General features: G+C 35.6%; 1 protein-coding gene across 1 annotated transcript; it reads right to left on the bottom strand.

The window, feature by feature from the left end:
• Window positions 1-5,432: 5,432 nt before the first annotated feature.
• LOC134824505 (LDL receptor repeat-containing protein egg-2-like) lies at window positions 5,433-14,557 on the bottom strand. Its single transcript, XM_063836412.1, has 5 exons — window positions 14,506-14,557; window positions 14,063-14,226; window positions 10,380-10,445; window positions 9,793-9,918; window positions 5,433-5,560 (listed from the first exon to the last, which is right to left on the bottom strand). Exons 1-5 carry the CDS (start codon window positions 14,529-14,531, stop codon window positions 5,433-5,435), a joined length of 510 nt encoding a protein of 169 aa, XP_063692482.1. The 5' UTR covers window positions 14,532-14,557.

Raw genomic sequence — 14,557 nt, 5'->3', positions numbered from 1 at the left:
GCAACTAAATCGCATTATAGTTGATAGATTAGCGTATAGAACTATCCTTTTCGTACGCGTGCAGTTTGGCCAAGTTTTGCCCTCACATTTTACATTTTTCATTTTGATAATGTAGTTAGTCTTAATCTGTTATTAGCTTATTTGTATCCTGAGGTCCATGCTGTTTTACTATCTGTATACACGAGCAATGCACAAATAGCGTCCGCAGCATTTTTCTTCATATTTGTCATCGCAAACTGTGCCTCCTTTCAGACCTTTGTAAAGAGGTTAAGGATCAGTGATCCAAAACTACCGCTATAAAGTCCATTTTCGCCCCCCGAAAACCCGAACCTCCACACGGTGTGGCGTGGGTGGCTCAAACAGGAGGTGCATGGGTTTAACTTAACCGTCTATACAACAGAGAAAAGATTCTAATAGCCTACATAGACACTAACTTAGAACCGCAGCATAACCGCTCTTTCCCACAGGTAAATAACTAACATGACCCATCAGGAATATTGCATGTACTCATACCAGTTGCAAATAGCAAGATATAACAGATATAACAGATATATATATATATATATATATATCAGAAGAGACAACTGTTATATCTGTTATATCTGTTATTTCTGTTATATCTGTTATATCTGTTATAACAGATATAATAATATGGTATATAGTATATGGACACGTTCATTTGAGTTTGAGGATATTGGTAAACAAAAATAATAGCGTTTTTGGCTTAATTTTGACATCTATTAACCTAGCACGTTCAGAAGTTCTGAACATTAGCCACGTAACCCACACTCCCATATGCACTGCTCAGAAAGAAAATCTGCTGTTGTTAGGCGCTATAATGTTTCAAATGTCAAATTTTGTGTGACTTAGTTAACTGCAGTTGTCTAATTATCATTCCTTGGTCTGAAACATAGTAGATTAGGTCAATCTAACAATTATGATACAACATTGGTTAAAGGGCACGGATCGATGGGTTACGAGGCAATATTTAGGTAACTTTGTCACACTCAGAATACCATACCTCTATTCTACTGCGAGGTGTCCTCAAAACCCTTTTTACTTATTATTTGATGGTTGATCTACCAAGTACGGAGTACCAATCATAGCCCTAAAATATGTTGCTTTGAATAGTTAGCTAATACAAGCACTTGGTTATTGGGAAATGAGGTTAATTCTGTCACAATATATGGAATTTAAAATTTTGAGCGAATTATTTATATCTGATTTTGGTTTGAAAGGCGGGAAAACTTTACATGATGACAATGTAGTTGATGCAAGTTAAGATCAGTTGATGTTTACATTGTCACAAAAAATGATACGAAATCGTAAATAGGTTAAAAACAATGATTATAGAATGAAATAGTCTCTTATAATAACTCTTATAATAACTGATGTGACAGGTTAAATTTGTCAAAGTCACTAAAAATGTGACAAAATTAACTTTTCCTGCCCCAACAATTTCAAGATAGTGTGTAAAAATTAGCATAGGCTGCTTTATTACCTAAATAAATCAATCCAAACTACTACAAAAAAATGTTAATGTGATGACGATTACCTAACTCTAATAATAACTGATGTGACAAAGTAAACATGTCTTGCCCCTATTTTGAAGATCTATAACTCTATTAGAATTCAACATTCTTTCAGAAACGATTGGTAGAATATTGTTCAGAACATCAGAGCTCAAATTTAACAATTTTAGATTAATTTGTCAAAGACACTGAAAATGTGACAAAATTAACTTTTCCTGCCCCAATAATATCAAGATAAGGTGTTAAAATTGGCATAGGAATTAGGATGCTTTATTGCCTATATTAATCGATCCATACTACGAAAAAGATCGGTTAATCTGATGACGATTACCTAACTCTTATAATAACTGATGTGACAATGTAAACATGTCTTGCCCCTATTTTGAAGAACTATTCCTCTATTAGAATACTATGTGACTTTATCATCAAAAAATTTCGATAAACTAGTTATTTTGCCAGCAAGGAGCTGACAGAGTTATAATAATTTTTTGTGACAAAATTACCCTATTTTTGACCATGTTGCGGTAGTTTAATTGTGACACTGTTATTTGTTAACATATTACCACCCGATAATGATTAATGTGACTGGTGCATGGTACTAGCAGTGTTGTTTGATCCATAGTACGTAATATAAGGGGTTTAAGCTGGTATATCATTATTTGTTCAATTTCACACATGTTCAGATATCATCAAGATTATGTGACAAAGTAAACTTGTTTGTGCCTTCTGTGTTTTAATTCCTTACGACTATATGATATAATAACAATTCCTAGCACTTCCAGGCCATTAAATAAACCTACACTACTCAGCATTGCTTATCAGGGTTCCCTAAACATTGTTCACATATTTTCTTAAATGTGTGACAGAGTAAACCTGAGTGCACCATCTAACGAAATATATCATATGTACCCATCCAATCAACTGGACACTCAAAATTTTGGTCAAAAACGGCAGCAAGGGGTCCATATTTACTCTGCCACATGTTTATAGTGTGACAATGTAACCATTTCCGTGCCGGCCGTATTTAAACGATATCTTATCACCTGATTAAGATATCGTTATGTGACTAAGTTAGCCTAAAGGATGAGACGATTATCCTAACCATCAAGGGTTTGTGTAATTTCATAGTGTGACAAAGTCAACTACACTGTGCCTTTTAATAAGGTCACTTATATTTACCAATATCCTCAAACTCAAATGAACGTGTCCATATACCTTGGGAGTAAGTCTCACCAGTATCAGGAGTTGTCGTCGAACTCCAAGAAGTTGTAAGTTGATTTCCGTAAGGTAAAGTACTAGTAAAACTTGGATCTGAAAAATAAGTACTATTTTAAAATTAGTTAAGTTATAAAAGTAATAAATTCAGAACACTTTCTCTGTGGGAGCAGTTGATCACCATTAATTGAAAATCATAACACTATAAAATTTTGGCGACAATTATAAGTTATCATAAAAATACGATTTGATAGAAAATTTACAAATAAGTTTGTAGAACTTGTTTAATTCAAATTATCGTGTAAAATAACTTTGCGCAGGTATGAACGTGGGCGATAACAGTGCGCTCGCTCGCAGGCACGACGGTTGCAAAACTACCATATATACAACAACAAAAAACCTCGTTTGCTAACCATTTTCCTTGACTCTTTTGTGCCTTCTGCACTTTGAGTCATGGATCGGGAAAAAATTTAAATATGATTTGATAGAAAATTTACAAATAAGTTTGTAGACACTCAACCTGTAGCGTGTGTCAAGGTAACAGATCTCTAAGACTCCAGAAGTCTGTTGCCGATATCTATGATTAATATGAATATATATGGTATTTACCTTGGGGGTCGTCCAAGAAAGAGGTCGTCCAAGAAGGAGAAGAAGGGGAAGAAGGTGATCCTGCATTTTGAAAAATAAGTATTATTATAAAAGTAGTTGAGTTGTAAAAGTAATAAATTCAGGAAACTTTCTTTGTGGGAGTAGTTGATCATCATTTGTTGAAAATCGACATTTTCGCGACAATTATAAAGCTATAAGCTATTATACAAATTGTAATACGATTTGATAGCAAATTTACAAATACCTTATCGGACCTTATTTGAACGGACATTACATGAACGGACAGAATTGTGAACGGACATTAATATGAACGCTCGAAGGCATTCAAAACCATCAAAAATCTGAATTGTTTTCAATTTTTTGACGTTTTTTAATTTCAGCAAATGATTTTTTAATCCATTTTTTATACAGTAAGTAAGAAAAGCAGTCATTAAGCAGTAAAAATGTTAAAATATGTGTACATGATGAGTGTCTAATATCACATATCATCTTCATTAAATAGGTTTTCGTGCATGAAATAGTCCATGCTTAAACAAGCATCAGTGATTTCTAGCTTTGTGGAAACCTTTTTTTATCAAACTACCCCGGTATTGCATTTCAGTGTTAACTTTTACAAGCCATTCGGCGTGAAGTGGTTTTATCTTAGACAACTTTAGGTTAACCTTAACATCACGTGGAGCTTTCCTAGCACTGTTTCATTACCTCCCCTCAGTAATATAAACTATAACAACGTCGGACAATGTCCTTGGCAACACGATTTACCGTAATATCTAGAGGCTGGAACAAGTTTGTCATGTTGGCGGGGACTAGCTCATGAACTATGTTGTTGAGTGCCATAATTTCGTTGACTTTTTCCGCCAAGTGACCCTTGAAAACATCATATACTAGTAAAGTTTTCTGTGCCTCCGGCGGACCAAGGAGAAACTTTCCGTCGTTAACTTACGGCACAATAAAGTTCTCATAGTTGTCATATTCTGGGTAAAAAGTTCGAAATGGAAAAATTTTTGAAAAAATTTCAACGGACTTTAACTTGGACGGACATTAATTGAACGGACTTTATTTGAACGGATATTAAGATGAACGCTAGGGCCTCCAGCGTTCAAGTAATGTCCGTCCAAATAAGGTCCGATAAGGTAAGTTTGTAGACACTCAACCTGACGTTGGGCAGTTTGTTTCATCTGATCCATCGTTACAATTCGTATTTCCAGTACATACCCAGCTAGCATATATACATTGCTCACCGTCCGCGCACTTCTCCATGTCATTTCCTTGGCATTCTCTCTCTGTGTCAGTAGTTGATAATTATTTGTTGAATAAAGGCATAACACTATAGAATTTTTGTAAGAATAATAAGTTATTATAAAAATACAATTTGATAGAAAATTCACAAATATGATTGTAGATACTCAACCTGAGCAGTCTGTTTGATCTGACCCATCGTTACAGCGCGTAAATCCAGTACATACCCAGGAAGGGTGGAAACATTGCTCACCGTCCGAGCACTTCTCACTATCTTCATGGCATTCTCTTTCTGTGTGAGTAGTTGATAATTATTTGTTGATTAAAGGCATAACACTATAGAATTAGAATTTTTGTAACAATAATAAGTTATTATTATAACTATCATATAATATCTTTATCATACAAACCATACTTCATAAAATGCTAAGTTCTTATGTACATGTTCATGAGTCGCTTTAGATGGCTTAAACTGAATCTTTGGATTTTGAGTTCTTTTTGGCTATAAATGATAAAGCGATGTATAAATTTTTAGTTATTATTATTATAAAGGGTCTCAATAAGAGGTCTCGACTGCCTAGGCGTCAAACCTTGGCAGTCGGTAGTTTTCCTCTGGCCCGGGATCAGCTGACCCTAGGGACCAGAGGGTAAAGGTGTAGAGACTATGTGTATCTACAAATCTTTCGAGGTTGTTTTTACAAGAGACAGGGCTTGCTACGCAAGAGAAGAAAACCGGGAGAAACAATCACAAATTATACAAATAAATTATTATTATTATTATTATTTTTATTCAAAAATACAACTTGATAGAAAATTCACAAATATGATTGTAGATACTCAACCTGAGCAATCTGTTTGATCTGACCCATCGTAACATTGTGTAAATCCAGTACATACCCAGCCAGCATCTATACATTGTTCACCGTCCGCGCACTTCTCCATTTGATTTCCTTGGCATTCTCTCTCTGTGTCAGTAGTTGATAATTATTCGTTGAATAAAGACATAACACTATAGAATTTTTGTAATAATAATAAGTTATTATAAAAATAAAACTTGATAGAAAATCACAATGCTGGCAAGCATGACCGTGCCTTTTATATTCACAATACTATTTACCCCCTTTGCTATTTACCCCCTTTACTATTTACCCCTTTTACTATTTAACCCCTTTACTATTTACCCCCTTCACTATTTACCCCCTTGACTTTTATACCCCCTTTACTATTATACCCCTTTATTGTTTTTCAGGCATTAAGACTCATCGAAAGTAGTTCAGCAGGTATATTTATGTTCAAAACATTTTAATTTAATGTTAAATATGACAGGAATAAGAAATAGTTATGTGAAGGTTTTTAAGAAATTTGCGCAAAATACGCGCCAGCATGTTATACGAAATTCGGTAAAAAACCCAAAATCGCCATATTCAGGTGCCTTAAAAACCATGTTAAAATTGTGTTAGAGATCTGAAAATTTGCAGGGCGTCTAGACGTTGACCAAATCGACTGCAAAAAATGTTTCAAGTTTCAGGAGCATCGGGAAATGGGTTTTCTAGAACCCCTGTTTTACGACAGATTGTCGGGACACATACAGATATCACAGTGCTGGCAAGCACGACCGTTGCATTTATTGTGGGTATACTATGTACCCCATTTACTATTATACCCCCTTTACTATTATACCCCCTTTACTATTAAACCCCCTTTACTATAATACCCCCTTTGGTACACGTTACAAGCCTCTTTCGTGCACGCGAAGCGTGCACTCCGGCCGGAGTTTTTCAGGCATTAAGACTCATCGGAAGTCGTTCAGCAGATTTATTTTTAGTTCAAAACATTCTAATTTGATGTCAAAGATGATAGGAATAAAAAATAGTTATGTTGAGATTTTTAAGAAATTTGCATAAAATACTCGCCAGCACTGTTATACGAAATTCGGTAAAAAACCCAAAATCGCCATATTCAGGTGCCTTAAAAACCATGTTAAAATTGAGTTAGAGATCTGAAATTTTTCAGGGCGTCTAGACGTTGACCAAATCGACTGCAAAAAAAGTTTCAAGTTTCAGGAGCATCGGGAAATGTGTTTTCTAGAACCCCTGTTTTACGACAGATTGTCGGGACATATACAGATATCACAGTGCTGTAATTATATTATTATATTATTAGATTATTATTAGGTCTTGAAAATAATTGTTTACACTTTAGTTTACATTGAATAAACAAATTATTTGACGTCATGGACACCCCTTGATGACGTCATCAAGTTAAGCGTTTTTAAAACTTGATTTTTGACAAAGTAATAACTTTTAAAAATGATTTTACACCATTAAAAAGTAATTGTATTCAAAATCTGAGGAAATTTTTACCTTAGATAATTGTTCAAGCATTCTGAAAATCTACCGGAAAGTTTTTCTAGCTTGCTCCTTCATAAAGATATTCGTCATTGAAGTTTGTGCTTTTTTGAAGAATTATTTTATAAAAACGTCAATTTTGCGATTTAGTATTCTCTGGTGTTGGGCCATGCCTTGGGTTGTGGAGCTCAGTTCTGCTTCCTATAAGTATAAATTGTGCATTAGGCTAGTTTTAAAGTTAAAAATCGAAAATTTGCACACGTGGGGACACGCCCAAATTGATAGAAAATTGCTAAAATCACTGAAAATTGCTGTTTTCGTCATTTTCTGTCAACTTTAGAGTGCCGTTGTGATTACAGTTCTCTGAAATACTTTGAAACTTTGCATGCTTATCAAATTATATATAAAGCAATTACATGCAAAAATTTACGGCGATTCAATATTGGATGCGCACGCAACGTCCGCTCAAAGTTTGCACGTGCGAAAGGTGAGAATTTTGCTCATTCGTGATTTCCAACAAATTCTGCTTTGCCACGACAGTTTAATGTCAATATAAATGAATTTAATGCCAACTTGAATGAGTATTAAGTGGCATATTCAGTCAGTGATCGACCGATATGCTTACCTAAACACAAGGAAATGTTTTTAAAGGAAAAATTTCGAAATTGTTGAAACTTCCTCCTTATTAATGAAGATATCAGTTTATATTTCGACTTTATAAAGTACCCTGACATTATAATCAAAAAGAGATGATATTTGACCAAAACCCATAATCATGGGTAGAGTGGACCGCTGCCAGTGTCTCTCTTTCCCAAACAAAAGGAAATGATATTAATTTGATTGACCGTTCTCAAATGCAAAATGAAACCGAGAATGAAATCGGTCGCTCGCTTTTCCCATTCATTTACATTTGTAATAGATTAAAAAGAACTACCCAAAGGCAGCTGTACTCGGCAATAAAGATTCAATAAACTTCAGCTAATTCAATAAGTAATAACTACCACCCTTACCCCGAAATACTAGGTATCGACCCGAACGCAACCCAAAGAGATTTTTACAGCATATGATTGATGTACCTAATCAATCGAAACTTATTACAATTCGTAAGCCGTGAATGAATGGGAAAAGCGAGCGACCGATTTCATTCTCGGTATCATTTTGCATTTGAGAACGGTCAATCAAATTAATATCATTTCCTTTTGTTTGGGAAAGAGAGACACTGGCAGCGGTCCACTCTACCCATGATTATGGGTTTTGGTCAAATACAGATATACATATATATTCAGGGATAGACGCTTTGCCAGTAAATTATAGGCTATATTCAGGTGTCCGTAGATTCAGAAGCTTTAAAGATACAGCCATCTCGGACCACAGGTCTTGAAGATAATTGTTTAGAATTTAGTTTACATTATATTAAAAAGTAATTTAACGTCATCATTACCACTTGATGACGTCATCAAGTTAACCATTTAAAAACCTGTTTTTTTACAAAGTAATCACTTTTAAAATCGATTTTACGCCATTAAAGAGTAATTTTATTCAAAATTTGAGGACATATTAAAGTTAGATAATTGTTTAAGCATTCTGAAAATCTACCGGAAAGTTTCCCTACCTTGCTCCTTCATAAAGATATTTGCCATTGAAGTTAGTGCTTTTTTGAAGAATTATTTTATAAAAACTTCAATTTTGCGATTTAGTATTCTCTGGTGTTGGGCTATCCCTTGGGTTGTGGAGCTCAGTTCTGCTTCTTATAGGTATAAATTGTGCATTAGGCTAGGTTTGAAGTTAAAAATCGAAAAGATGCACACGTGGGGACACGCCCAAATTGATTAAAAATTACTAAAATCACTAAAAATTGCTGTTTTTACCATTTTCTGTAAACTTTGGTGTGCCGTGGTGATTACAGTTCTTCTTGAAATACTTTGAAACTTTGCATGCTTATCAAACTATATATAAAACACCAACACGCAAAAATTAACGGCGATTCAATATTGGATGCGCACGCAACGTCCGCTCATAGTTTGCACGTGCGAAAGGTGATAATTTTGCTCATTCGTGATTTCGAACAAATTCTGCTTTACCACGACAGTTCAATGTCATTATATATAAATTTAATGCCAACTTAAATGAGTATAAAGTGGCAAATTCAGTCAGTGATCGACCGATATGCTTACCCAAACACAAGGAAATGTTTTCAAAGGAAAAATTTCGAAATCGTTGAAACTTCCTCCTTATTAATGAAGATATCAGTTTATATTTCGACTTTATAAAGTACCCTGACATTAATAAAAAAGAGATGATATTTGACCAAAACCCATAATCATGGGTAGAGTGGACCGCTTCCAGTGTCTCTCTTTCCCAAACAAAAGGAAATGATATTAATTTGATTGACCGTTTTCAAATGCAAAATGATACCGAGAATGAAATCGGTCGCTCGCTTTTCCCATTCATTTACAATTACAAATGTAATAGATTAAGAAGAACTACCATACCCGAAGACAGCTGTACTCGGCAATAAAGATTCAATAAACTTCAGCTAATTCACTAACTACCACCCTTATCCCGAAATACTAGGTATCGACCCGAACGCAACCCAAAGAGATTATTACAGCATACAGTGATCGATGTAATTTATCGAAACCTATTACAATTCGTATAACTATAAGCCGTGAATGAATGGGAAAAGCGAGCGACCGATTTCATTCTCGGTATCATTTTGCATTTGAAAACGGTCAATCAAATTAATATCATTTCCTTTTGTTTGGGAAAGAGAGACACTGGCAGCGGTCCACTCTACCCATGATTATGGGTTTTGGTCAAATTCACAAATATGATTGTAGATACTCAACCTGAGCAGTCTGTTTGATCTGACCCATCGTAACATTTTGTAACTCCAGAACATACAAAGCGCTCATCAATACACTTCTCACCGTCCGAGCACTTCCAATATCCTTCTTCACATGCAGTTCCGATATCTGTGGGAATAGTTGATAATTATTCATTGAAAGGTATCACAGTACTGGCAAGCACGACCGTCAGCCAATATACCCCTTTTACTATTATACCCACGTACGTACATGACTATTTTTTTGTTCACTTAGACTCATCAGATGTCATTCAGCAGGTTTATGGTGTAGTTTTAGTTTAAAATACTCTAATTCAATCTTAAAGATGACAATAAATATAATAAAGAATAGCTATATAATTTGGCAAAACCCCAAATGCCAAAATTGCCATATCCAGGGGCATTAATACATTTGAGTTGGTTTGTTATTCAATTTGATATCATTTCGTTTTGTTTGGGAAGGGAGACACTGGCAACAGTCCACTCTACCCAATAATATTAATGGGTTTTTTGGTAAAATTATTAATATGAATATGGTAAGATGGTATATACCTTGATATCGCTTTACAGCAGCAGGAGGTGGAGACTTACTCTTAGGAACGCGCTGTGGAAGCCGCCGTTCAAGTCCATTTTTGTTGCGTAAAGTAAAACCTGGATCTGAAAAATAAATATGATTTAAAAAGTAGTTAAGTTATAAAAGTAATAAATCCAGAAAACTTTAATTTTGGAATTAAGAATATACGTCTGCACGGCGCACGGTAACAAAAGTAATTTTGATATTTTGTACCATATATCCTAGAAACCCTACGAACTGAGAGTTTTATTAGTTAAGGGGGGGGGGGGGGGGGTCCCGGACCCCAACCGCCAAACGGTGCCCACGGGGCAGCCACGCCCATATTTGGTCCAAATTAGGCCGAATTTAGCCAAATACCCTGAATATGCCCCACACCCATATTTTATGTGCTCTACTTGTATCTAGTGGTCACCTGAACTCGTATATGAAATTTCATCAAGATTGAAATTGGGACTAATATAACCTATTTCTAAGAGGTGTCGACCAGAATTTCTCTCTCTATTGAAAAAAATGGTGGAATTTAGTCAATTTACTTTTTGTGACATTTTGGGGACTTTTTTTTGAATACCCAGAACTTACGGCAAAACACGGGTACTAACTCTGCTAAACTGAAAAAAAAATTCTGAAACTTAGGTGAATAAGTGTACAACGCGAACGTGCTAAACCGAAGTTCAGAATGACCAGTGAAAATGGGCGAGCGTACCAAGTGTCATTTTAATTACCTTACTCGGGATTATTATAACCGGGATAAAGTGGTGGGTTTTGGAAGATTCCGCCATATTTTTCCCGGTCAAAAATTTTACCAGTCATAAAAAAACCCGCCGACTCAGATTATGGGGTTCCAAGGGGGTGGTGATCATCATATTTTACCTGAAGTCTCATATGTGCTAGAGAAGACTTTTGAAGCAGTGGATGGAGGGCTGTAACTTTATTGGCGGTTGCTACCATAATTTCGTTATAAAAATCACAATTTGGTTATAGAAATCAGATTTCAGGGTGGACCGTGATTCTCACTTTTCTTGCCCATGAAGTGAGTAAACTGTGCCACTATTTCATGGTCCACGGTGGATTGATTACTGGAGCAGTTGAAGATGCAAAGCCAAGATGTTCCCCAATACCAAGCGGTGGGCAGGAAATTAAGCTCCGGCTGACCTTCAGAGCAGTAGCCCCATTAGCGGACAAAATGAAAGTCTTGTTAAGACAACGACGGTCAGCAGCAGGCCGGGGATATCAATAATGATAATGGAGGGGACATTAGCGATAATGAGAATGAGAATACGCTTTAATGAAGATTTGACTTATTATTGCTATAGATTTATTTTCCTTTAAATACTAGACGTGTCTTTTTTTCTATTTCTGAGTAATATCAGTAACTGTAAATTGAAATAACTTCTTTAACAAGTAACAAAAACAGAAATTTCGGTTGAAAATTTGTTGACCTCTGAAAAAAAACTTGAAAGGTCGGCCACCGGTAAATACATGACCGGGATAATTTGGCGGGTTTTGGGAAATTCCGCCATATTTTTCCCGGTTATTAATTTTCCCAGTCATAAATTAACCCGCTATAATATTCCCGAGTAAGGTAGATGTTTTAGTCAGTGATTTATTATTGAAGCTTGTAATTACAATAACTAATGCTCCTGTAAATACTTTAATTAATTGTTTGTTCCGTTATTCTTTTTCCTTCCTCTTTTCCTTGTCATCCCCTTTAGTTTTAAGATTCTTGCTATAAATGGCTACAGCTAACACTATTAATGCTAAGTACCAAACAACAAGTGGGAGGTGGATCGTTGGTATACCGTTAAATCGATTTAACACCGCAATTCCAGTCGCAAGCCTGGGACCACTACTAGCATTGTCACAACATCTACAAAGCTGCCATATAGCCTGACTGACAATTTTCTCGACTGACTGACAATGTTTCTTCTTTTCCCCATTTAGAATACAAAGATTAGTACATTTGCATTTTAGCTTATGATTAATATTATATTTTTACCTATAGTTTACCTAGATCAGTCAACAAAATTTACACCTGTAGTTGGATTATCTAGTTATAAACTAACAATTGGCACAAAAGACATGGATTCAATTCGATTTTAACCTTGTGCAAATTGCATGTTTTAATTGCATTTTTTGAGATTTTTAACATCATCCTGCATCTTGGCAATTTTAGTGACTTGTAGTTAACTAAGCCAACCCAGTAATCGATCTGACCTTCTCTATAGACTGTCAAAAACTACTAGTTTATGGTAAACCTATGATATGCCCTCTTAAATGTCTTTTTTTTCTCCCCTAAAATGTCAAATTTGTATTTTGTTCGCATGGTGTGCGATAATAGCTCTTGTTTTGGCACTTGTTAATTATTAACATCAACTATTAACGAACTGTGAGTAGGGACTGGTTACACAGGCCTGTTTGCGGAAAAATTATGTTGTGTGAAGATCATTGAATTTTTTAAATATTCGTAATTTTTAAATTTATTTTAAATTGAACTTTTATTGACTTATTGGCATTTTCTAGGCCAGATTGAGATAAATTTGGCTGGAAGGAGCTGTTCTTGTATGTAGCAATGCATTGCATCTTAGGAAAAGCCTGAGTAATTTGATCAGGTTAAACTGACATTTTAGGGGGGATAATTAGACATTTTAGGGGATGTTTATTGCGATTAATAAAATAAAACTAATTCCTTGAGCTGCCAAAGCCTTCCAATATTACAATTAGATGTTAAATATGATGTTTAATAGGCTGGTATGAGTGGTACCTCCATTTTATGGTGCTTGTAGTCTCAAAGCCAGAATCTGATAAAATGACATTTTAGGGGGCGGCCAGGTGACATTTTAGGGGAGGGTAGTAATATTGAGTAATGTATAACTTTCCATATCTCCAGTCATATGTACAAAGTTGCTAAAATATGTAAATATCACTATCCTAGACCAAAACTGAGTTAATATTAATGAATTCCAGAGTTATAAAATTGTGCGCTTTTTTTCAAAAGTAAAAAATTCGTACAAAGTGAAAAAAATGCCCTTATGGCATCATTTAGATTCAATTTCAGGATGTGGCAGGGTCTGAATGATATTTTTTATGTTTAGGAGTTACAAATGATTAGGTAAGATACTTTCTAAGAAGATGGGATCCAATCAATCAAGAGTGGCGTTTTAGGGGTGGGTGACATTTTAGGGGGGGTTTACCCGTAGCTACAAGTAGAGCACATAAAATATGGGTATGGGGCATGTTCAGGGTATTTGACTAAATTCGGCCTAATTTGGACCAAATATGGGCTTGGCTGCCCCGCGGGCACCGTTTGGCGGTTGGGGTCCGGGACCCCCTCAAAAGTTCGGTCACTGGTTTTAGTTTGTTGGCCAACTGCTATCTCGAAAACAAGTTTCACAAAAAAATACCCATTGCCCCCCCCCCCCCCCCCCCCCCCCCCCCCCCCCCCCTTAAAGTGTTTATTTCTTCACATCGAGTTTAAATTCCCGCGCGTCAAAGTACTGACTCATTGCACGCGTGATAGTGATACATCTAAATAATTCCTGTCCACTAATTGGTTGAAATAAACAGCGTCATGCATAGAGTTTTGGAATTTTCCAAAGTTAAATTTCTGCGAAGTTGTATTCGGCAGAAATTTGTTATCCTTATATAGTTTCCTTATATGTTAGAGCAGAGCATGTTTATTTATTATTAAATATTTCATTACTAGGATCAGGGTTAGTAGATGTGTTAGTAGGGGTTTTGGTTTCCAAGCATCGTCTTTCTGCAGTGTACCAAGCATATGCATTATCATCGGACAGAGTGTACTCACCAATAGCGTAACAACTTGTCACATCCAAAAGCTTTGGACTAATTACCGCCGCCAAACAGCTGGAGAAATTAATACTGATTGTTAGGTTTTTATAGCAGTTTTATAGTCAGTTTTATAAGCACTCCTGTGGAACTACTGCATGTGAGTCTTCTACATGTAACGCTCGTTGCACGTGTGTAATATGGCTCAAAAATGGTCAAGTCACCATTGTCAACCTGCAACAAAAAGGCAAAGCTTGGTTATAAGTGGCACTATGCCACTAATGATGAAAAAGAATTCAAAGAGTAACAAATTATATACTTTGATGTTATAAAGTACTTAAAATTATCAAAACTTACCTCGATGTAGCGATACAGATATTCATACATGCTTTATCTGAAGAGTATTCAA

Source organism: Bolinopsis microptera, chromosome 12 (assembly GCF_026151205.1).
Source record: "Bolinopsis microptera isolate Bmic1 chromosome 12, MBARI_Bmic_1.0, whole genome shotgun sequence".
NCBI lineage: Eukaryota > Metazoa > Ctenophora > Tentaculata > Lobata > Bolinopsidae > Bolinopsis > Bolinopsis microptera.
This window is presented reverse-complemented; position numbering and strand designations above follow the sequence as displayed.